Source organism: Carcharodon carcharias, chromosome 12 (assembly GCF_017639515.1).
Source record: "Carcharodon carcharias isolate sCarCar2 chromosome 12, sCarCar2.pri, whole genome shotgun sequence".
Lineage (NCBI taxonomy): Eukaryota > Metazoa > Chordata > Chondrichthyes > Lamniformes > Lamnidae > Carcharodon > Carcharodon carcharias.
In genome coordinates this window covers 26,330,487-26,355,771 of record NC_054478.1, presented here as the reverse complement: position 1 = coordinate 26,355,771, position 25,285 = coordinate 26,330,487, and the positions used below count along the sequence as shown (strand labels likewise).

Sequence of the window (25,285 nt, the reverse complement as noted above, 5' to 3'; positions counted from 1 at the left end):
ACATGCAGCCTGGAAATGCTAACAACGAAGCCCTGAACAGAGATGAAGCTGCTAAGTACCAATAAGCAACCAGCAGCAAACTATCTCCAAAACTCCTCACTACCCACAGTGGCAATGCTGCTGACCCTTTTTATCCCGCGCTTGAATGAGGTTTTACAAAATGTGGGCCGCCCACCTGTTTGATTTGCCTGTGCAATGAGTGCGCAATCTCACAGGCAATATGAAACCTTGGCCAATTGCCTTTTTAATGGCCTTAAGTGACCTTTAAATTGACGGTGGCTACGCCCCTGGCACCCACACCTACCTGCCGACTGAAATAATCGTGCAAGTGCGAGATGACGTTGGGGAGCTCACGTGATTTCATGTCCAATCGGGTCAGGCGCCCGCCCGCCTGATCAGAGTAAAATTCAGCCCCGGGTCTCAAAGATAGCAAGAGGTCTCTATCTTTCTAGCCATGTTTAAAAAAAGACAAAAACAAAAATACCTGGAAAAACTCAGCAGGTCTGGCAGCATCTGCGGAGAGGAACACAGTTAACGTTTCGAGTCCGTATGACTCTTCAACAGAACTAAGTAAAAATAGAAAAGGGGTGAAATATAAGCTGGTTTTAAGGAGGGGTGGGACAAGAAGAGCTGGATAGAGGGCCAGTGATTGGTGGAAATAACCAAAAGATGTCACAGACAAAAGGACAAAGAGGTGTTGAAGGTGGTGATATTACCTAAGGAATGTGTTAATTAAGGGTATAAAGCAGGACAAGCAAGGTACAGATAGCCCTAGTGGGTGTGGGGTGGGATGAAGGAATCAAAAAAGGCTAAAAAGTAGAGATAAAACAATGGATGGAAATACATTTAAAAATAATGGAACTAGGTGGGAAAAGAAAAATCTATATAAATTATTGGAAAAAAAAAGCAGGTGGGGGGGGGCGGAATCGGAAAGTGGGTGGGGATGGAGGAGAGAGTTCATGATCTAAAATTGTTGAACTCAATATTCAGTCCGGAAGGCTGTAAAGTGCCTAGTCGGAAGATGAGGTGCTGTTCCTCCATTTTGCATTGAGCTTCACTGGAACAATGCAGCAAGCCAAGGACAGACATGTGGGCAAGAGAGCAGGGTGGAGTGTTGAAATGGCAAGCGACAGGGAGGTCTGGGTCATGCTTGTGGACAGACCAAAGCGGTCACCCAGTCTGTGTTTGATCTCTCCAACATAGAGGAAACTGCATTGGGAGTAATGAATGCAGTTGACTAAATTGAGGGAAGTGCAAGTGAAATGCTGCTTCACTTGAAATGAGTGTTTGAGCCCTTGGACAGTGAAGAGACAAAAAGACATTTCCTTTGTACCTTTTTCTTGATGGTCATCTTCTTGCTGGACGTGACACTATCTCATGTTTTATGACCACCCAGTTGTTCAAACTGATTGTCAAACAGAGTTGTAGGCCCCATGACTTCTCACACTGCACTGTTACTTCCTATCGGTGTTCTTCCCCAAGCCATAGCTTTATTGTAAAGGACTTTTAAATGAATGCATTACAGAAATCTTCTTCACTCACACTATTGCCTGCAGTAATGAACGAAAAGAGCTTTTAAGGAAATCATTTAACCTAATTATATCTACATTCCTTGTTAGAAATGTTGGAAATAATAGTGATGTAATAACATACTGATATTTATACACACCTCTACATTTACTGATACACTCCTGTCGATCCTATTTACTAACATCCAAAAAAGAGTCTCAGATACCCAAAGGAAAACAATGCTATCATCGAAGAAGCTTTTTTTCAGACGGTAAGAAATAATGTGAAAATCGTCAATACAGAAGTCTGAAGGCAGATGAAAACCTAAAGACCACTTTGATCCCCTCATGGGACCTGGTTTGGAAACATATGTGCTTTAAACAGACATACTCCAGTGCGATGTCCTTGCTTGACACCAGTTAAGTAAATCCACTTGTTGTGTCTGTGTTTCGATTAAACTCAACAGGGCCTCAGCGCAGACTGATGAAACATAAAAAGACAAGTCTTAATGGGATGGACAAACTCTTATGACCTGCAGTAATTGGGTGTGCTTAAGAGGACCTGCCTTACTGATATCATCAAACTGTTTACCAAATGGAGAATTAACAGAGTTTCTTTAAAGAGAACTTAAATGACGATTAATTTAAGGTAGCCTGGAAAATAAAAAATATGTTATGATTGATTATTTGGGACAAGTAATATTCACAGTATTTATCCAATAGTTACCCTCTTTCATCCCAATGGACGTTCAAAGAATACTATCAGCTTTTCGACCCTTAGCCCTGGAATTCCCTGCCTAAACCTCTCTACCTCTGACCTGTGTTCTGATGCTTCTTAAAACCCACCTCTTTGACCAAACTTTTGCCACAGGCCCTGCTATCTCCTTACATGGTTTGGTGCCAAACTTTAGCTGACAACGCATATGTGAAATGCCTTGACGTACTTTGCTATATTATTGCTGAAAAGAGAGACATGTTGCCGAAGCTTTCTGTCTTGCCTTCGTGAGGACAAATGCAAGAATGCCAAATTTCAAACAATCGCAGCAATTTATACTACAGGAGTAAAGAATGCTGATTGGTGGAAAGTCGACTCCGATTGCCCGAGACATTGCCCCGGAGAAAACAACATGGAACTATAGGCTCGTGAAACCCCCTTTCTGAGTTTGCTAATAGCTACACTAACAATTTAAGATAATAAGCCCAGCTCGTAACGTGGCTCATTACGCTTGCTAGAAGTGACATACGTTCATATGCAGGGACCCGCTCTCTGCAAACAAAAGGAATACGTTCAAGCCTTGTGCTTTTTCAGAACTAACAAGGAGCTTGCTCCCGACTTGACCTTCCTACCCCCTCCATGAAAATCTGGGCCATCATTTCAGGTGCAGAATTATTTCCTGAATGCAGAGTTTCAATTGGCACTTCATATTTTAAGGAAGTTCTGCTGGATGGTCCCAGCAAAAGTAATCCCAGATGGATACTCTGTATTTTCTTCATTACGACAAAATGTCTCAGGACAGTTCACGCAGTGGATTCTTTATGGCGTGCCAAATCTATTATCTGTAAACCTATGTAGCACACACGACAAAAATGGGACAGATTAGTCTTTGGGGCTGCCATCATCCAGGCAGGCAGGGAAGGCCTGGAAGCTGCCAAGAGCTCTGGCACTCGGGCCTACCGCTGGATGCCCACCTCCATGCAGTTAATCTGTGCCCCCCCCCCTGCCTCTTGCATTGTGAAACTGGAGGCCAACTGGAAAATCCCAGTCTAACAAGTAACGTTCGAATTGCCTGCCCCTCTCATGGGGCTGGGCTGCCTTCCCCGGTCCCTCCCAAAATATCCAGTGCTGGGGACGGTCTCCTGCAACTCGCACTTGGCTGGTGCCAATATTTTAGGGCCACCTCGCCCCTGTTCCCACCCATGGAGGTCCCTGAAAATTCGGCCCTTTGTATCTTATTGCTAAGTTGGTGAGTGTAGAATTACCTTTCTCTGTACTTACTCAAATTCCTGAGGGGAGAACAGGAAATGGAAAACTATAGAAATGCTGATGGTAAAAACAAAAAAACTGCGGATGCTGGAAATCCAAAACAAAAACAGAATTACCTGGAAAAACTCAGCAGGTCTGGCAGCATTGGCGGAGAAGAAAAGAGTTGACGTTTCGAGTCCTCATGACCCTTCGACAGAACTTGAGTGAGTCCAAGAAAGAGTTGAAATATAAGCTGGTTTAAGATGTGTGTGTTGGGGGGTTGGGGGGGTGCGGGTGGGGTGGGGGGGGGGGGCGGGGGGGGGGCGCGGAGGTGGGAGAGGTGAAATGCCGATGGAATGTTTCCGCTTGTGGAGGAATCTAGAACGAGGGGGCATAGTTTAAAAATAAGAGGTCTCCCATCTAAGACGAGATGAGGAGGAGGAACTTCTCTCAAAGAGGATTGTTAGCCTTCGGAATGCCTTATCCACAGAGAGCAGTGGAGGCAGGGTCAGAGAATATATTCGAAGCTCAGTTTGACGGAGTTTTGATCTATGAGAGAGTCAAAGGTTATGAGGGGTCGATAAGAAAGTGGAGTTAAGCCCAGAATCTGAGCAACCATGATTTTATTGAATGGTAAAGTGGGATCAATGGACTGAATTGCCTCTCCTGCTCTTACTTCTTATAATATGGTTCCTCATGACAAGGACAAACTATATAAAGATGAAGATGACCTTAGGGAAAAATGCAGGTTCTTCTTTCCAAAATGAAGGTACCTGTAAATGGAACAAGTTGGACCTGTGGAAGAATTACAAGACAATTTTTATTCCTAGGTGGCATGGAGGCATGAGGAGCATGGAGAGGGCGTTTGGGTGGCGAGGGGGGGGGGGGGGCGGTGGTTGAGGGTTTACGCGCATGACATTCAATCATTAAAACAGTGCCAATATCCCAGTAAACGGAGACAGGTGTTCTAGCCTGCCGGCCTGACCACCCACCAGCCTCCGTTGCCAGCTTGAGCCTGCCTCCTGAGGTGGCAGGCCCAAATTCACCCTGCACCCGCTTCCCCGACATGAAAATACCAGCGAGCAGGGCCTTTTAAAAGGAAAAACAGAATTACCTGGAAAAACTCAGCAGGTCTGGCAGCATCAGCGGAGAAGAAAAGAGTTGACGTTTCGAGTCCTCATGACCCTTCGACAGAACTTGAGTTCGAGTCCAAGAAAGAGTTGAAATATAAGCTGGTTTAAGGTGTGTGTGTGGGGGGGCGGAGAGATAGAGAGACAGAGAGGTGGAGTGGGGGGGGGTGTGGTTGTAGGGACAAACAAGCAGTGATAGAAGCAGATCATAATCCTGGGTGGGTTCGAAACATGAGGGGTGGAATTTCAGTTGAAATCCACGTGGGGTAAGTTGGAGACGGAGACAGTCACTGAGAAAGGAGATATGGCTGTGAGTTTTTCCAGGTAATTCTGTTTTTGTTTTGGATTTCCAGCATCCGCAGTTTTTTTGTTTTTATCTCTGTGTTTAATTGACTGCCACTGCTCTTCAAGAAATGTCTATCTCCTTGAAGAAGTTCTGTTCCTCTCTGCGACAAGATTTCCGTATCTCTCTGTTGTCTTGTTCACCTTCCTTGCTTTCCATTTCCCTCCTAGTGTTTGACAAGGTGTTTAATAAAACCCGCTTTCACAGCCATATCTCCTTTCTCAGTGACTGTCTCCGTCTCCGACTTACCCCACGTGGATTTCAACTGAAATTCCACCCCTCATGTTTCGAACCCAACCAGGATTATGATCTGCTTCTATCACTGCTTGTTTGTCCCTACAACCACCGCCCCCCCCCCCCCCGCCGCCACTCCACCTCACTGTCTCTCTATCTCTCCGCCCCCCACACACACACCTTAAACCAGCTTATATTTCAACTCTTTCTTGGACTCGAACTCAAGTTCTGTCGAAGGGTCATGAGGACTCGAAACGTCAACTCTTCTCCGCCGATGCTGCCAGACCTGCTGAGTTTTTCCAGGTAATTCTGTTTTTGTTTTGGATTTCCAGCATCCGCAGTTTTTTTGTTTTTATCTCCTTTTAAAAGGAGATGGGTCTGCCGGTCGGGGAATCTTCCCTACTTGACCTCTCTAGCTCCTCAACGAAAATCTGGCCCATCATTTCTGGGACAAAATTATTTCCTGAGTGTAGAGTTTCAGTTGGCACTTCATATTTTAAGGGAGTTCGGCTGGATGATCCCAGCAAAAGGAATCCTAAATGGGTATTTTTCTCATTATGCCAAAATGTCTCAGAACAGTTCCTGCAATGGATTCTTTTTGGCATGCCGAATCTGTTATCTGTAAACCTATGTAGCGCACTCAACAAAAATGGGACAAGCTGTGTTAGCCTGAGCAATTAAAAAACTCAAAATTGTTTCTCGCCACTGTCTAACTTGCCATGTAGAGGTGCAAGAAGGTTATTGGATTGTAATTTGATAACTCGTAATGCAAAATTTAAAAAAAATAACAGGTAAGATAAGATGAAAATAATATGTTGTACTTCAGCCTTATGAACTGCCAAAAAAATTAAAACTACGGATTGATGGGCCAAATCTTGGTGGAGAGGCGCATTTCACAGCATTCTCCATGACCTTCTCCACCCACCTTTCGGTTCAGACACTTTTTTTGGCCAAAGCTTGTTGGATGTGCAAGGTGATAATTATGGGGTGGCCTTAGTGAACAAAGGAATGACAGAGAAAGAAATTAGATGAATTCAGATCAAATTTGGTGCAGAAAGAGAAATGAAGAGAGGGAAAGAAAGGTTGAATTAAAAGAAGAAGAGATGGGTGATACAACAGAAAATAAGAAAAACTTAATTTTTTTTTTAATCTCAAAGAAGAATTCACTACCTGTAGGAATAAAACTGGATAGTTTCAGTTGTTCCCTCTTCAGACCAGAGAGGTTGCTTCGTGTTTCATTAACAATTATCATCTTGTTAAAACAGTGTGCACGTTCTTAATTGCCAGCCCTAACTTCCTGTGCCAACTCTAATGGGCAACATGTGTGCAAGTGCAGCAAATTCTTAAAAATAACCACAAGTATATGGGTGAAATGCCATTTGTGCACAGCAAACATGGAGTTGTGAAAATCAGCCAGCAAGTTGTGAACTCACAGTGTATTCTTAATTCTCTGAACTTCTTGACTGATTTGAGCATTAATAGCAGCTTCATTATCACCCCATTGTTACCTTTTTTATTCAGCAAGCTTTGGCCCAACACCACCTTACATTTGGCTGGAGGCTGGCTTGAGGACTGCAAGAATAGATAACAATTTCTGTACAACTATAAGCAGGATGTTTAAGTCTATGCATGTTGTTGCACTGCTGTAAAAATAGGACCTTGAATGCTAAAGTAATGAAAAGATCGGAGGCATTTGAGTTATGATCCTAAAGACGTGCTCAAAATTAGTTGGGCAAGAAGAATGACTATTGTGAGAGTCCTTGAACTAGCGCAAGAAGAAAGAAGTCATGATTATGATGAGAAAAATGACTTTCTCTGGGCACATTATTCAGGAGTCGCAAGGAAAAATGGGCTGCTACTTTCTGTAAAATTGATGGTAATAGATTAAGAGACAGGCAAAGAAGAACATGACTAGGTGATGAGATGGAATGGGTCGGTATGTTATTGTAGTTTGGTACAATCCACCCACAGCGTGATTGAAAAAAATGGTGTGCAATGGTCATGGAAAGGGAGCAAACGATTGTGTGCATGCATGCGTGCGCATAAGTGTATGCGAATATAATAGGAAACAAATGTGTTTTCTCAAATGAATTGGGTTGGTTAGAATTCATTACAGGGCAGATTGTATACACTGCCCTTGTCTTTCTAAGTGAGAGTGGTTGCGGATTTGGGAGATGCTGTTGAAGAAGCTATGCAGATTGTTGTGTTGCAACTTGTTGATGGTAAACACTGCAGCCATAGTGCATGGTGGAAGGACTGAATGTTTAAGGTGTTGGATGGAATGGCAATTATGTGGGCTGCTTTGTGCTGGACAATGGTAGACTCCTTGAGCATTGATGATGCGGCACTCATCCAGGCAAGTGGAGAGTATTCCATCACACTCCTGACTTGTGGAAAATCTTTAGAGAATGAAGGGGCGAGTCACTTGCCGAGGGATATTTAGCCTTGTAGCTACAATATTTACAAAGGGTCATAGGAAGTAGAAGCATGAGTAGGTCAACTGGTCCCTCAAGCTAGCTCTGTAGTTCAACTAAATCATGGCTGATCTTCTCCCTCAACACCATTTGCCCACACAGTCCCCATATCCCTTGATATCTTTAATTGCCTGGTACTGTTAAGCTTCTGGTCAAGGTTGACCCCCAGGATGTTAATGTTGGGAATTTGTCTATAGTAATCCCTTCATTAACAATTAGGTTATTGAAAGGGTAATTTAGCAATAATTCTAGAGTTCACTCTTTTTGGTGAGTTTGATGAGTAATTAATATGCAAATTAAGGGCAGAACACCAGTTGAGCAGCATAAATCAGCCAACAACTTGTGGTGTTTCAGTTTGCATGTTATCTCTCTTCATTGCTACACGTGTGTGGCCAGTTTGCTGATTAATAATAATGTGCGTTATTCAAACACTGTTATTTTATGAGCAAAATATGGCTCAGAGTTTTTTGTTTACAGCTTTAGATCTGAAAGCAACATGTATTTCTTACACAGCTCACTCCCCCAACCATTTTTTTTTCACAGAGCATGTACCACTGCTCAGGACCATCCAGTAGCATTTATTGTCTGTTTAAATTGTTGTCTAGTTTTCTAGTAGGAACTGTTCGGATACTTGTGATATTGGTGTAACCAAGATTGATAATCATCCTGTCAACTCTTATAATTATAGGTGTTTACCAAATTACTGTGAGCATGGTGGAGAATGCTCTCAGTCCTGGAGTACCTTTTACTGTGACTGTTCAGGGACAGGCTATACAGGAGAAACATGCCACAGCTGTAAGTATCACTCGCATTACTTATTTTCCTCTTTAGAATATGAAGGTGCAGTGTTTTCTTTGTTGCAAAAAGAGCAATTAGTGCAGTTGAAATCGTACTTCGATAATTCCAACCCCAAAAATTCAAATTTTCCAATTTTAATTGAGAGGGTTGAATTGTGATCTCGTGGAAGGTGTTAGTGCACATCTCCTAATGAATAAAGAAGAATTGTTCTGCAGAGGATCACTTGTTCTCTTCAGTAGATACTGTGTAAGTTGTTGGTATGTGATCGAAATTGCACCACATCAAATGAACTGGGAAGTTTAATGAAGCAAGTGGACCTATTTTAATAGCTCTGAAGAAGAGTCATATGGACTCGAAATGTAACTCTGTTTCTCGCTCTACAAGTGCTGCCAGACCTGTTGAGTTTTTCCAGCATTTTCTGTTTTTATTTAGGACATGTTTTAATGCTTGAAAGCATTGATTTTTACCTCATGCTGAAAGGAGGACAGCTAGACCATATGGATAGTCTCTATCATGTTTGAAAAGATAATTAGCTCCACAAATGTCCCCATCCTCAATGATGGGGGAGCCTAGCACAAAAGATAAATCTGAAGCATTTGCAACAATCTTCAGGCAGAAATGTCAAATGGATGATCCATCTCGGCCTCTTCTGGAGGTCCCAGCATCATAGATGCCAGTCTTCAGCCAATTCGATTCACTCCACGTATTTCAAGAAATGGCTGAAGGCACTGGATACTGCAAAGGCTATGGGCCCTGACAAGATTCTGGCATAGTCCTGAAGACTTGCACTGCAGAACTTGCGCGCCTGGCCAAGCTGTTCTAGTACAGTTGCAGCACTGGTATCTACCCGGCAATGTGGAAAATTGCCCAGGTATGTCCTGTACACAAAAAGCAGGACAAATTCAACATGGCCAATTACTGCCCTATCAGTATGCTATAGTGCTATGATTGAGAGATGAATAGTGTAAAGTATTGCAGGCATATGCTTTCTATAAACTTCTCAAAGAGCGGCAATGCCTCCTGTGTAACAGAATATGCAATCTCATCATTTAAGCACCAATAACTAAATGAAGCCCAGAAGCTTTGTTAAGCAATAGTGTACCATTCAATGTATCCATTATCTACAGTGTAAATATACTTATGAGCTCTAAGAAACAAACATGAAGAACAACACAGACACCTTATTGGCAGCCATGCCTTCACCTGCCCAAGGCCCTAAGCTCTGGGATTCCTTACCTAAACCTCATTGTCTCTTTAAGTCTCTCTCCTGCTTTAAGATGCTCCTTTAAACCTTTCTCTTTGAGCAAGCTTTTGATCATCTGCCCTGTTGCCTCCTTAGATGAATAGGCATCCAATTTTGTCTGATAACCCACCAGATGACTTTGGATATTTAATTAAGTACAATGCATTATATACATACAAATTGGTGTTACTCCTGACTGTATTGTGGTGACTCACACATTCTAAATGCTCCCAATTTTATTTTAATTCATTGATGTGGGTGTCACTGGCTAGGCCAGCATTTATTGCCCATCACTAATTGCCCTTGAGAAGATGGTGGGGAGCTGCCTTCTTGAACCGCTGCAGTCCAAGTGGTATAGGTACAACTACAGTGCTGTTAGGGAGGGAGTTCCAGGGTTTCTATCCAGCCACAGTGAAGGAACGGCGATATATTTCCAAGTCAGGATGGTGAGTGGCTTGGAGGGGATCTCCCAGGTGGTGGTATTCTTAGGTGTCTGCTGCCCTTGTCCTTCTAGATGGTAGCAGTCATGCGTTTGGAAGGTGCTGTCTAAGGAGACTTGGTGAGTTCCTGTGGTGCATCTTGTAGATGGTACATACTGGTCGCAGGTGGAGGAGTTGATGTTTATGGATGGGGTACCAATCAAGCGGGCTGCTTTGTCCTGGATGGTGTCCAGCTTCTTGAGTGTCGGAGCTGCACTCAACCAGACAAGTGGGGAGTATTCCATCGCACTCCTGACATTTGCCTTGTAGATGGTGGACCAGCTTTGGGGAGTCAGGAGCTAAATTACTCACTGCAGGATTCCTAGCCTCTGACCTGCTCTAGTAGCCACAGTATTTATATGGCTAGTGCAGTTCAGTTTCTGGTGAATGGTAATCTCCAGGGAGTTGATAGTGGGGGATTCAGCAATGGTAATGCCATTGAACATCAAGGGGCAATGGTTAGATACTCTCTTGTTGGAGATGGTCATTGCCTGGCACTTGTCAGCCCAAGCCTGGATATTGTCCAGGTCTTGCTGCATCTGGGCATAGACTTCTTCAGTATCTGAGCAGTTATGAATAGTGCCGAATGTTGTGCAATCATTAGTGAACATCCCCATTTCTGACCTAATGGCGGAAGGAAGGTCATTGATGAAGCTGCTGAAGATGGTTGTGCCTAGTTTTTCCAGGTAATTCTGTTTTTGTTATTGTTTTGGATTTCCAGCATCCGCAGTTTTTTTGTTTTTATCTGTGTTTAATTGACTGCCACTGCTCTTCAAGAAATGCCTACCTCCTTGAAGAAGTTCTGTTCCTCTCTGCGACAAGATTTCCGTATCTCTCTTTTGCCCTGCTCACCTTCCTTGCTTTCCATTTCCCTCCTGGTGTTTGACAAGGTGTTTACTAAAACCCGCTTTCACAGCCACATCTCCTTTCTCAGTGACTGTCTCCATCTCCGACTTACCCCACGTGGATTTCAACTGAAATTCCACCCCTCATGTTTCGAACCCACCCAGGATTACAGGTATCTCCGGGACATAAAACGTTTCTCGGACTGCTGTTCCCGTCACATTCTGAAATCCACACTCAGTGCCATGCGCCGCCATATGAACACACTCGACCTCTCCCTCCAGCAGCACCGCAGTACCCTTTTTCAAAGCTGCGCGTGCCCCCAGTTTCATTTTATCCTTCGGCTCATCCGACGCCTCAACAAGAAACTTTTTCTCTTTCTCTCAAGTGCTAAGGAATGCAAGCTCCAACAACTCATTGACACCAACACCCATCTAGGACCCTCCACCCCGGCATGTCCCTCCATCCCCACCCCATCTTCCAATCCCAACCCCAGCCGTGTATTCACTATACCCCCTGACCTTCCCCTCTCCGATGCTGAACGTTCAGTGCTCAACAAAGGACTTAGTTTCATACCCTTACACCCTCACCTCAATGAATTTCGGGCTGGGCATGATGCTGAACTCTTCTTCCACCGTCTTCGTCTCCGGGCTCACGTCTTTGGGCAGGAGTCCTCTCCCAGTTCAACGGATCCTTTTACCCATCTCCAATATTCTCCCTCCACCTGGACCCCTCCCTCTGGATTCTTACCTTCTCTTGATCTTTGCATTGAGAACTGTCGGCGCGACATTAGTCGTCTCAATTTCTCTGCTCCTCTCACCCATTCTAACCTGTCTCTCTCTGAACTTACTGCACTCCATTCTCTCGGGTCCAACCCTGACATTGTCATCAAACCCGCTGACAAGGGTGGTGCTGTTGTTGTCTGGCGCACTGACCTCTACCTTGCGGAGGCTGAGCGTCAACTTGCAGACACTTCCTCCTACCTCTCCCTGGACCATGACCCCACCACTGAACATCAAGCCATTGTTTCCAGGACTGTCACTGACCTCACCTCCTCTGGGGATCTCCCTCCCACAGCTTCCAACCTGATAGTCGCCCAACCTCGGACGGCCCGCTTCTATCTCCTACCCAAAATCCACAAACAGCACTGCCCCGGTAGACCGATCATCTCAGCTTGCTCCTGCCCCACAGAACTCATTTCTCGTTATCTTGACTCCCTTCTCTCTCCCTTTGTCCAGTCCCTTCCCACCTACATCCGTGATTCCTCTGACACCTTACGTCTCATCAACAATTTCCAGTTCCCTGGCCCCAACCGCTTCCTCTTCACCATGGATGTCCAATCCCTCTACACCTCCATCCCCCACCAGGATGGTCTGAGGGCCCTTAGCTTCTTCCTCGAACAGAGGCCCGAACAATCCCCATCCACCACTACTCTCCTCCGTCTGGCTGAACTTGTTCTCACACTGAACAATTTCTCCTTCAACTCCTCTCACTTCCTCCAAATAAAAGGTGTGGCTATGGGTACCTGCATGGGCCCCAGCTATGCCTGTCCCTTTATGGGGTATGTGGAACATTCCTTGTTCCAGTCCTACTCCGGCCCCCTTCCACAACTCTTTCTCCGGTACATCGATGATTACTTCGGTGCCGCTTCATGCTCTCGTCGGGACTTGGAAAAATTTATTAATTTTGCTTCCAATCTCCACCCCTCCATCATTTTCATGTGGTCCATCTCTGACACTTCCCTTCCCTTCCTTGACCTCTCTGTCTCAATCTCTGGTGATAGACTGTCCACCAATATCCATTACAAACCCACCGACTCCCATAGCTATCTCGACTACAGCTCCTCACACCCCGCTTCCTGTAAGGACTCCATCCCATTCTCTCAGTTCCTTCGCCTCCGTCGCATCTGTTCCGATGATGCCACCTTCAAAAACAGTTCCTCTGACATGTCCTCCTTCTTCCTTAACCGAGGTTTTCCACCCACGGTCGTTGACAGGGCCCTCAACCGTGTCCGGCCCATCTCCCGCGCATCCACCCTCATGCCTTCTCCTCCCTCCCAGAAACATGATAGGGCCCCCCTTGTCCTCACTTATCACCCCACCAGCCTCCGCATTCAAAGGATCATCCTCCGCCATTTCCGCCAACTCCAGCATGATGCCACCACCAAACGCATCTTCCCTTCACCCCCCCTATCGGCATTCCGTAGGAATCGCTCCCTCCAGGACACCCTGGTCCACTCCTCCATCACCCCCTACTCCCCAACCCCCTCCTATGGCACCACCCCATGCCCACGCAAAAGATGCAATACCTGCCCCTTCACTTCCTCTCTCCTCACCGTCCAAGGACCCAAACACTCCTTTCAAGTGAAGCAGCATTTCACTTGCATTTCCCCCAACTTAGTCTACTGCATTTGTTGCTCCCAATGCGGTCTCCTCTACATTGGAGAGACCAAACGTAAACTGGGCGACCGCTTTGCAGAACACCTGCGGTCTGTCCGCAAGAATGACCCAAACCTCCCTGTCGCTTGCCATTTTAACACTCCACCCTGCTCTCTTGCCCACATGTCTGTCCTTGGCTTGCTGCATTGCTCCAGTGAAGCCCAACGCAAACTGGTGGAACAACACCTCATCTTCCGACTAGGCACTTTACAGCCATCCGGACTGAATATTGAATTCAACAACTTTAGGTCATGAGCTCCCTCCCCCATCCCCACCCCCTTTCTGTTTCCCCCTTCCTTTTCTTTTTTTTCCAATAAATTATATAGATTTTCCTTTTCCTACCTATTTCCATTATAAAAAGAGAAAAAGAAAAAAAAAAATTATTTATTTATTTATTTTTGTTTTTACATCTTTTATGCTCTCCCCACCCCCACTAGAGCTATACCTTGAGTGCCCTACCATCCATTCTTAATTAGCACATTCGTTTAGATAATATCACCAACATTAACTTTAACACCTATGTGTTCTTTTGTATTATTGTTGTTGACATCTTTTGATGATCTGCTTCTATCACTGCTTGTTTGTCCCTACAACCATACCCCCACTCCACCTCTCTCTCTCTCTCTCTCTCCGCCCCCCACACACACACACACCTTAAACCAGCTTATATTTCAACTCTTTCTTGGACTCGAACTCAAGTTCTGTCGAAGGGTCATGAGGACTCGAAACGTCAACTCTTTTCTTCTCCGCCGATGCTGCCAGACCTGCTGAGTTTTTCCAGGTAATTCTGTTTTTGTTTTTGTTATGGTTGTGCCTAGGACTGAGAAACTCCTGCAGTGATGCCCTGGAACTGAGATGATTGACCTCCAGCAACTACAACCATCTTCCTTTGTGCTAGGTATAACTCCATCCAGCGAAGAGTTTCCCCCCGATTCCCATTGACACCAGTTTTGCTAGCGCTCCCTGATGCTACACACGGCTGAATGCTACTTGATGTCAAGGGCAGTCATACTCACCTCACCTCTGGAGTTCAGCTCTTTTGTCCATGTTTGAACCAAGGCTGTAATGAGGTCAGGAACTGAGTGACCTGGGCAGAACCCAAACTGAGCATCAGTGAGCTGGTTATTGCTAAGCAAGTGCCACTCGATAGCACTGCTGATGACCCCTTCCTTTACTTTACTGATGACTAAAAGTAGACTGATAGGGCAGTAATTGGCCATGTTGAATTCACCTGCTTTTGATGATATTGTCCATTCTACACCGTAGTCCAAAATTGCTCCTCATTCAGTGCAATTATACTATTAACTGTTATAGCCCTGAAACAGTAATAGTAGATGCTGCCTCAGAAAGCAAAAAACAAATCCTCCATGCTGTGAGAGGTCAGATAAAACAGATTATAAGAAACACCCAAAGCCAATTCGTGGGAAAGCAGGAATTCTGCTCATGTGCCACATCTCCCAAGTCACCACTCATTTCTTGTATGGAATGGTATCAGCCAAAGCCTGGAACTTGTCCATATCTTTTTTAGAACACTTGCCATTAATTCACATTTGCTACATGAGCCAGCAACTTGTTCTAAAGCTCGTTGATCTGCTGCAAAAGTGAAAACCTCCTAACATCTAAGCCAACGCTATTCTTACGTAACACACGTACACGTCCCTCATTAACTCTAACCTATCTCATTCAAAACCCAGTCTATTGGGAACCTGAATCTTCTTCTACTCTAGTTAACCTGTGTAATTTGGACAGTCATACAGAAACAGCGTGTTCACAACTTGGGGAGATCATTCATTGCATTTCTACTCCACCATTCACAAAGAATTTAGAGTTCATCACTCCCTCTTTCCCATTGTCACAATGTTGACTAAGCTCTTCCAAGGTGCTTGCCTTTACTACCTAACCATTACTAATCCTATTTACTCTTTGAGCGAAGTAGAACTAAGTTTACTCGTCTGCAGTTTGAACCTGTATCTGCTTGTCCTGTTATCACACTATTATGCTTTATGCTTTAGAAATTATAGTACAGCCTAGAGGCTCATTGTGTCTGTGTCAGTTTGGTGCACAGCTGGAGCCATCTACTCGAATATTGCTTTCCCATATTTTTTTATAATCTTTCTTTCCAATATGTTCCAGTGGCTTTAATGCAGCTTTTCCTTTTGTGTCTGTTGTGTTCGAATTCTACTTAGTCACTCCTCACTTTACTGAATTTTCATAAAGTAATAGCTTCTCTTATATTAACAGGGAACCTACTCAAAATCATCAGCCAGCATCATCAGCCACTTGAGACACAGCAACTGCTTTCTATGCAGCCAATCAGCAATGCACCCAGAATAACCTCATGAATGGTTAGGTTCTCGGTTATACCATCACCGCTTGTTTAAAGAAAAGGCTTTAAGATCCAATGAATTTAATATTGATTCACTAACAGCTCACTCTCCTCACTCACTCTCCTCAGCTCATTCCAGTCCCATCCAAATGATGATTAATGTGTCCAGCCTGATCCAGCCTCCCATATTTAAAGACCTTTTTCATTTAATGGTGTATACCTCTAACACTGCCAGATCTTCTTTGTGTCAATTCTTTTGCAGTGTTCATAAATGTTTAATGCTCCCTTTTCCACCGAGTTTTCATATGTGTGAATCTGGAGGGTTGGAGTTGGGTGTGGATTCTGGTGTTTCAGTGGAATGTGTAAAATTGTGCACAGCAGGAGGTTTAAGTGCCGTGGCCGTGATGTTTGCTTGGTGACCACAAGGCTTTCCACAAACTGGACGGCTGGCCTGTGCTCTCTCGGCTGCTGTCAGGATCCGTTCTCAGTGATTTAGTGTGGACTCGCACCCATGAGCATGTGGAGTCAGCCTGGACCCAGATTCTAGAGGGAAACTTCACAGCAAATCGTAACCATAACTCAAAAGTAGTCGGCAGTGAGTCAGCCATTCTGAGATTTGAGATTCCTGTGGTTGGTTTTTAATCTTTGAAATTCACACAAGAGAGAAAAGGAAAGGACTTGCATTTATAAAGCACCTTTCAGAACCTCACGATATGCAAAAGCACTTTGCAGCCATTGAAGTACATTTTGAAGTGTAGTGCCTGTTATAATGTAGGAAATAATAGCAAATATGTTGCACACAGCAAATTCCAGCAAACAGCATCAGAAATGTGACAATGATCAGATAATTTGTTAGTGATGTTGGTTAGGTGATAAATATTGACATCGTTCTCCTTCAAAATAGTACCACAGGGTCTTTCATGTCCACCTGGAAGGGCAGGCAGGGCCTTGACTTAACTTTTTTTCATTCGTTCATAGGAGGTGGGCATCGCTGCCTAGGTCAGCATTTATTGCCCAACCCTAATTGCCATTGAGGAGGTGGTGGTGAGCTGCCTTCTTGAACCACTGCAGTCCATATGGTGTAGGTACACCGACAGTGCTGTTAGGGAGAGCGTTCCAGGATTTCGATCCAGTGACAGTGAAGGAATGGCAATATATTTCCAAGTCAGGATGGTGAGTGGCTTGGGGAGGAACTTCCAGGTGGTGGTGTTCCCATGTGTCTGCTGCCCTTGACCTTCTACATGGTAGTGGTTGTGGGTTTGGAAGGTGCTGTTGAAGGAAGTTTCGTGAGCTCCTGCAGTGCATCTTGTAGATAGTACACACTGCTGCCATTGTGTGTTCTTCGTGTAGGGTGTGAATGTTTGTGCATGGGGTCCCAATTAAGCTGGCTGCTTTGTCCTGGATGGTGTCAAACTTCTTGAGTATTGTTGGAGCTGCACTCATCCAGGCAAGTGGAGAGTATTCCATCACATTCCTGATTTGTGCCTTGCAGATAGTGGACAGGCTTTGGGGAGTCAGGAGGCTAGTTACTCACTGCAGGATTTCTAGCATCCAACCTGCTCCTATAACCACAGTATTTTTATGGCTATAAGAGCAGAACATCTTATCTGAAAGACAGCACCTCTGACAGTGCAGCACTCATGAACTACTGCACTGCTGTGTCAGGCTAGATCACAAACTCAAGTGGTCTTGAACTCATAATCTTCTGGTGAAGATGTGACCCATTGAATCATGGTTGGCACCTACAAGAAGTCATCTGAGTAAGCAAAAGAAATTAATCCTTAAATTGTTAACAAAACTTGAGCAAGTGATGCAGTGCATGCATATAGACATATGTATCTCAGAAGAACTATACTGAAATTATCTTACAGTAATTCAGTATCGCTCTGAAATGCTTGAACAGCTATGCTAATATGTTCTAGCATATGAATAATTGAGTTCATTATTAAATCTGAGGATTGTAATAAGTTGCTCCTGATGGGAAGGTTACAATATCTATCAGACCTTTATGTTTGAATTAAAAAATAATGAAATGATTTAAATAAAAGCACTTTTAATCTTACATATATATTCTTGGTTTCCATACTCTTGATCTGAATGGAATTTGAAGTCAGTTGCTTTGAAAACATCTTTTTTTTGCTGGCATGGGAATAGGTTTGGAGCTATAGCCAAAAGAGGCTTTTTTAACATTTCGCTCAAGATAACCTGGTGCGTCAGTTTTGTGCCATATTTAGACAGGTTCTTGTACTATTTGTCTGAAAGCAATCTGCAGCATAAGTACAAGCCAGGTCTATTTGGAGTGGTGGTGTGCTGGTAGCACTCTCCTGTCAGAAGCAGAAGGTTGAAGGTGCAAGTTCCACTTTGAGGACTTGATGGTACGATGAAGGTTGGCATGCCAGTATAGTAATGCTCGAATGGTTCTTTCAAAATGATGCCAATATTTGGGTGAGACAGTGAATCAAGGATCAGTCCACTGGTATAAATTTATGTTTTAATATTTTATGGCACTGTCTGAAGATCGTTTAATGTCCTGGCCAATACCCCCTGACAGTGCCAGCACAAGCAGTTTCTTGAGCCCTTTCTTGTCTTGTTGCTGTGTCCAAAGTGCATTGGCTGAAATGATGGTGGAAGCAGATTCAGTAGTAACTTTCAAAAAGGAATCAGATGCCTACATAAAAAGGAAAAATTTTCAGAACTATGGGGCAACAGCCAGAGAGTTGAGCTAATTAGTAGTTCTTTCAAAATGCTGGCACAGGCACAACGCTCCGAATAGCCTCCTGCTCTGCTGTATGATTCTGTGAAATGGCTGCATGACATCTGTATGACAATAGTCACTGCAATTCAAAGTAAACTGGAGGAACAGCACCTCATCTTCCGACTAGGCACTTTACAGCCTTCCGGACTGAATATTGAATTCAACAACTTTAGATCTTGAACTCCCTCCGCCATCCCCACCCCCTTTCCGTTTCCTCCCCCTTCCTTTTGTTTTTTCCAATAATTTATATAGATTTTTCTTTTCCCACCTATTTCCATTATTTTTAAATCTTTTATGCCCTGCTGGCCTTTCCACCCCACCCCCACTAGAGCTGTACCTTGAGTGCCTTACCATCCATTCTTAATTAGCACATTTGTTTAGATAATATCACTACCTTCAACATCTCTGTGTTCTTTTGTCTGTGACATCTTTTGATTATCTGCTCCTATCACTGCTTGCTTGTCCCTACAACCACACCCCCCCCCCCTCCACTTCTCTCCCCCCACCCAAACCACCCCCCCCCCACCCCCTCCCCGACCTTAAACCAGCTTATATTTCACCCCTCTCCTTGGATTCACCTATTTCTGTTGAAGGGTCATGAGGACTCGAAACATCAACTCTTTTCTTCTCTGCCAATGCTGCCAGACCTGCTGAGTTTTTCCAGGTAATTCTGTTTTTGTTTTTAATTAATTTTGTGAACTGTTTTAAGATGTTTCTGAGGTATGTTATAAATCACTGTATGAATATAAATGTTGCGATCATTTGTGATAGGTCATAATCTATGATAGGTATGTATTCAACTTAAATGCTGGGTGGTAGCTGATATCCCATGATATTGTTCGCAGGTAAATAAAATACTCCCTCTTCTTGTAATTGTGTTATCTCTATATCTTCCTCCCCCTGCCTGTTAATCTTACTATCTCTCGCTATGTGTATCTCATGGACTCTGTCATATCCTACTAGACTCCTATGGGGACCTTTTTCTAGTTTTGAGGTACCAAACGCTTGATATTTTTATGAACTATCTTGTGTTTGCTCTCATGGATTAGACTAATTCTCAATCGAATTTCATAATCTTGTCTGAACAGAAGATCAACCAGACACTGATTGATTTGACATGGATAAGCTGATATGGCATGTTGGTTTTGAAGCCTAATTACGAATGGACATTTTCTGGTCTCTTGCCACACCTCCCCTTTAAGGTTTGTGTTTATTAAATACTGTTGAACATATTGAAAAATTAATATGGATATTGGGGACACTTACTCTACATTAAGTAATTGGTTGTGAAATCTATAAACCAGGAGTCTTTTTATAATTGAATGATTGAGAGGTCCTGACTACTCTTCATTTATGTTTTGACACCTTCCAGGCCAAAGCAGCCCATCCACCACCTTCTTTATTCACTCCCTCCACCACCAATTCACAGTGGCAGCAGCTGTGTACAATATAAAAGATGCACTGCAGCAACTCCTTCTACAGCACAATCCAAACTCGCAGCCTTTACCACCTAGAAGGACAAGGGCAGCAGATGCATGGGGACACTACCACCTGAAATTTCCCCTCCAAGCCACACAGCACCCTGACTTGGAACTATATCACCATTCCTTCACTGTTGCTGGGTCAAACTCCTGGCACTCCCTCCATTTGTTGGTGTACCTACACCACATGGACTGCAGGCGTTCAAGAAGGTGACTCACCGTCACCTTCTCAAGGGCAATTAGGAATGGGCAATAAATGCTAGCTGAGCTAGCGGTGCCCACATCCCGTGAAAGGACGGAAAAAAATCTTGGTTTGTGTTATTCTGTTCTTACCTGTCCCTTGCCACAACTGCTAGAATATTGATGGATGCAGTTATGTGCTTCATGGAGACCTGATTTGAAATCGTAAGCCTCAGTCCTTCAACTGGCCACTTCAATCTATTCCCTGCTTTCTTTCTCTGCATAGACTTGCCTTGTTGTGAATTCTCAATTCTAGTTCTTGATGTTCTGCACATGAAGAAATGGGAGATCTGTTTATTTAGACCACAGCTAGAATATGACATACAGTTCTGGTCACTGCATTACAGGAAGGATGTGATCGTACTAGAGAAGATACAAAAGAGGTTTGTGAGGACATTGCGAGGACTGGAAAATTTTAGTAATGAGGAAGGATTTTTTTCTTTGGAACAGAGGAGGCTCTGAGGAGAATTATTTGATGTATATAGAATTATAAGGGATCTAGATAAAATGGATAGGAAGGACATATATCCCTGCGTAGAGATGTCAATAACCAGGGGACTTAAAGTGATTGGTGGAATGATTAGGGAGAATTGAAACGTATTTTTTTTTTCACTCAGAGGGCAGTGGGGGACTGAAACTGAGGGTGGTTGAGGTAGTGATACTCAATGTATTTTAAAAAGTATTAGATATACACTTGAAGTGTGGTTAACTTATGGCTACAGACCAAGAGCTGAAAAGTAGGATTAGGTTTAATGGCTCTTTCTGAACTGGCACAGAGCCAATGGACTGAATAACCTCCTTCTGTGCCGTGAATTTCTATGATTCTGTCACTCACTGTACTCCACAGGGCACTTTGTCAGCTACACAAAGGAAAATGGAAGCATCATTATTGCTGCAGGTAACAATTTTGATCAGCATACATTGAACAGCGTCAATGTGCTACTAAATGCAAGATCTTCACCACATCACAAGCCACAATCCATGCGTCTAACCTGCTTCTCCTTAGCATTTTTTAGCATATGCAGTTGGGAGTATCCTTTGTTATGGACAGGGGAGAGATGATAGGATTGTTTCCCCCTTTCTCCATCTCTCGACAGGCCAAAGACATCCGTCTTTGAAAGAAAAATGTTTTAAGGACCCACTCAAACAAGCGCACAAACAAGCATACACACACACACACACCCACACATACCTACACCCACACACACACAGACACACACACACACACACACACACACACAGACAAACACTCACACACATAAGAAAAGGTGATTGCAACAGAGGTGACATTCACTTAGGTCTTAAAAGTCCAAAAAACCTTGCTTCTTTTGAGATGAAGGCTTGAAAGGCTGCAGGCCTGTGATTCCCTTTTTGACCCACTGAAGAATTAGAGGTTGGAGGTTTCTGAAGACAGATTCACGGTGGCTTATTGCTTGCGGTCGTGCTTTCTCTGATTTCACTCCGGTTGAGGTGCAGTCGAGACCTACAGTGAAAAGCTGGATTGCTTCCTCAAATGGTAGGTAAAAGTCAGCCCAAATTTTCTACCACCTGTTGGATTTTAGGCAGTGTCCTGTTCCTTTGCTGGCCTGGAATTCTTCTTCTCTCTTTCTCCCTTCTGCTCTCAAAAATGTGCCTTATTTAATGTCCTTTATCAGAAACAGAATTTCTGCCATGTGACCAAAGTATCTGTTTGTCCATTGCCCTCATACATGGTCTCTGATGGCTTGGGCATTGACACGATGGTGTTGAGTTTCCCCCTTGTGATAAAATGTTCTTATTTCACCCATTCTTTGGAATTCCACTCCACAGCTGAGAAATCTGAAAATCCATTGTGAACTATTCCCTGTAATTATTTGAGTAAGGGCAGTCATTAATCAAATTGATCTGTTGCATTTTAATGCCTTCTGCAGTGAAATGCCCTGAAAGGTCATTTACATTTTAATGTCCTGTCCAGGCAGGCAGGCTAGCTTAAAGAATCATGTGCAGTTCCATGTATATTGACAGAGAAGAAGAAAGATCGCTTGACTTCTCAACTCCGTTTTGTTTTTAAGATAAAATGTTTATTTGAAATAAATTAGAGAGTCCATAATGTGTGACCTTGAGGTCTGGGTTTTTTTTTAACCTTTTTAATGACTGCATCCTATTTCATTTGTTCCCCGAGCGGTAAAATATTTCTGCCAACCCTGTTACTCTTACCCTGGCACCTGGGAGACTCACCGAAACAAAGTACCTCAAGGACTGCTTCTCTTCTCTTGAGTTCCTCTGCTTTCCCTACCCTACATTTCCTCTGCAAAATAGCATAGCCCCACTTCTGCTTACACTTGCTTGTGCTAAAATGTCTTTATGCATGTTACGTAGCTGAGTTGACATTCTTACAGAAAGGGGAGGGGACACAAGCAGCTGTACCTGCACTTCCTTAGTTCTACTGTTTGACTGCTGGTGTTTGAAACTACAGTTGTGTCAACTGTGCCTTAGTGGGTAGCACTCTCATCTGTGCCTTAGAAGACTGTGGATTCAAACCCCACTTCAGTGTTTTGAACGCACAAATCTTGACTGACAGTCGTAGGGCAGTACTGAGTGAATGCTGCATTGTTGATGGTGCCTTTCAGGCGATGTATTAAACCGAAGTCCCCCCTGCCCTCTCAGATGAACATAAATGATCTTGTGGCACTACTTTGAAGAAGTGCAAAGGAATTATACAGGAGCTTTGAGAAATAATTCTTAATCAGTCAACATCACAAAAATAAAAAGACTATCTGATCGTTATCACATTGCTGTTTGTGGGAGCTTCTATGTGCAAATGGACTGCCACATTTCCTACATTACAACAGTAACTATGGCTGGAATTTTCCGTGCCCACCTGCATCGGGCGTGTTCAGGGGCATGAGCGGGCAATATGCTGCGATTGGTTTCACGACGGCATGAAACCAGTTTGCGATCATCCACTCAGCCCTTCCATCAGGTGTCGGAAACTACATAACTATATTGTAATACATCTGCAGATTATTATTAGGCCAGCCTGCCAGAGTCTCACCAAACCCCAACCACCCCCCACCCCCCCCACCCCGGCCTCCCCACCGCCCCCCAACCTTGCTGGATTGTTTGTCCACTTCAGCAGAAAAACACACCAATGTGTTTCACAACAGCATATATAAGGCGTGCACTTGGTGGGCTGCACTTTGCTCTGGACTTCAAGGTTTCTTTGCCTATCTTGCTTCGGTCAGCACTGGCCAAGTCATCAGCGCCAAGCTTCACAGACAGCACCACATCACTTTTAGGAGTTTGGAGGGTGGCTCAGTCACAGGCAGGTCTCTACCTACCAGAACAGCCATATGTGGGGTGGCTTTTCAATGGCTGCAGGGCTAGTGCTAGCTTAGGGAAGGGGGAGAAGTGGCCACAAGCAAGGGAAGAGGCTGCAGGATGAGGGCTGTACTGGGGAAGGAGGGTAGCCCACTTGCACAGATCAACGTGCGCCCCCACATGTTTGGGACAATGTGGCATGAAAAGCCGCCATTGCAGCCAGTGGGTAAATCATCATTTTACCCGCCCACTACCGCACTTAGTGCAAATCTGATAGGATTCCGTCCCATATTTCAAAAGTGAAGTGTTTTGGATGTCCCAAGACCATATAAAGTTAAGTCCAAGTTTTTAACAGAAAGAAGCGATGACAATAAAGCATAAAAATACACCGCCCCCCCCACCCCAAGCCACATTCTACTTCCTTCCTCCTCCACCACCAGGTAAGGGAACATCCAATTGCTTTACATGAATGGAAGACATTTAGTGGGAGGCAAGAAAGGCTAGAGTGCAACATGAACTGGATAATTGAAGAGATTGGTTTTTTAAGAGGCTTTTAAAGGAAAGAAGAAAGGTGACAAGGTAGGAAATCCAAAGAGCAAGGGTTTTAATGAAAAATGTGATAATAGGGCGAAGGGAACTGGGGCAATCATCGAGGACTGGATTGTGTGGGATGGGACATGTGATGAGCAACTATGGCTCATTTCAGTGGTGACCTCTGCTAATCTCCAGCTGGTTCCAATTCTGCCTCTGGTAAGCATGAACCAAGATGCTTCCAACAATTGTGATCCAGCTCCAGAATCATTGATACTCTTAACTAGAATGTGAAACAATAGTCATCCAGAAAGCTGAAACCTTCCAAATAGAACACGCTGAAATAAAATTTGTTTTACCTGTGCACGTTTCAAATAGGTCATGTATAACAGTAAAAGAAACTGTCCTCAACATTGACTTTGACGTAGACCTCTGTGATCGGTGATGTATTAAGATGGAAAGGAAGATATGCATTTTTACCATGCTTTTCACAACCTCAGAATGTCCCAAAGCGCTTTCCAACTAAGGGAGTACTTTTGAAGTGTAGTCACTGTTGCAATGTATGAAAAATAGCAGCTATGCAGCCAGAGTGCAGTTGTTTATGCCAGTCTCAGAGCATACCAACTGAACATGAAAAGCAAAGACTTGCATTAACAGAGCAGGACATCGCATCAATAACATCTCTGAACCATGCAGGCATGTAGGCAACTTCAGCAGCTATTTTGCTCACAGCAAGATCTCACATCCAGCTTTTTGGCAGAGCCATCATGAATGTTGACCACGTCATGGGGATATCTTTTTAATCTATAGTGTTCAAACTTTACCATTCTTGTGAGCCATATTAGGTTAATATCTCATCAAAAAGTCAAGGAAAAGAGGAATGTTCACAGCGCCTGCAATTTTGAAAGGAAAGCATTCAAACAGAGGTATTGGCAAAATATGAGCTAAAAGGCCAGGATTTTGCCCTCAGCAGGGGCGGGTGGGAGCGGTTGGGAAGCCGACTATGATTTCATGCCAATTAAGGCCCGCCCTGCGTGAAACGCTTGCTGCAGCACTCAGCGCTGCCTGTGTGGGGGAGGGAATGGGGGGGCGGGGTGGAACGTGTGGGTGCATGCAGGAATAGCTCCCTGCGGCACAGAGCTGCCTCAAGGAGATGAAGGTATAAAAAAATAAAAATGAAGAAGTTGAGGCTTTAAAAA

General features: G+C 44.0%; 1 protein-coding gene across 1 annotated transcript in view; it reads left to right on the top strand.

The window, feature by feature from the left end:
- The window catches only part of LOC121284659 (contactin-associated protein-like 5), a 1,009,875-nt gene that overhangs the window by 509,701 nt on the left and 474,889 nt on the right, over positions 1–25,285 (top strand). The window contains exon 11 of the mRNA XM_041200217.1: positions 8,341–8,447. Coding sequence (XP_041056151.1) covers positions 8,341–8,447 — 107 coding nt within the window. The remainder of the gene's footprint in view (positions 1–8,340; positions 8,448–25,285) is intronic.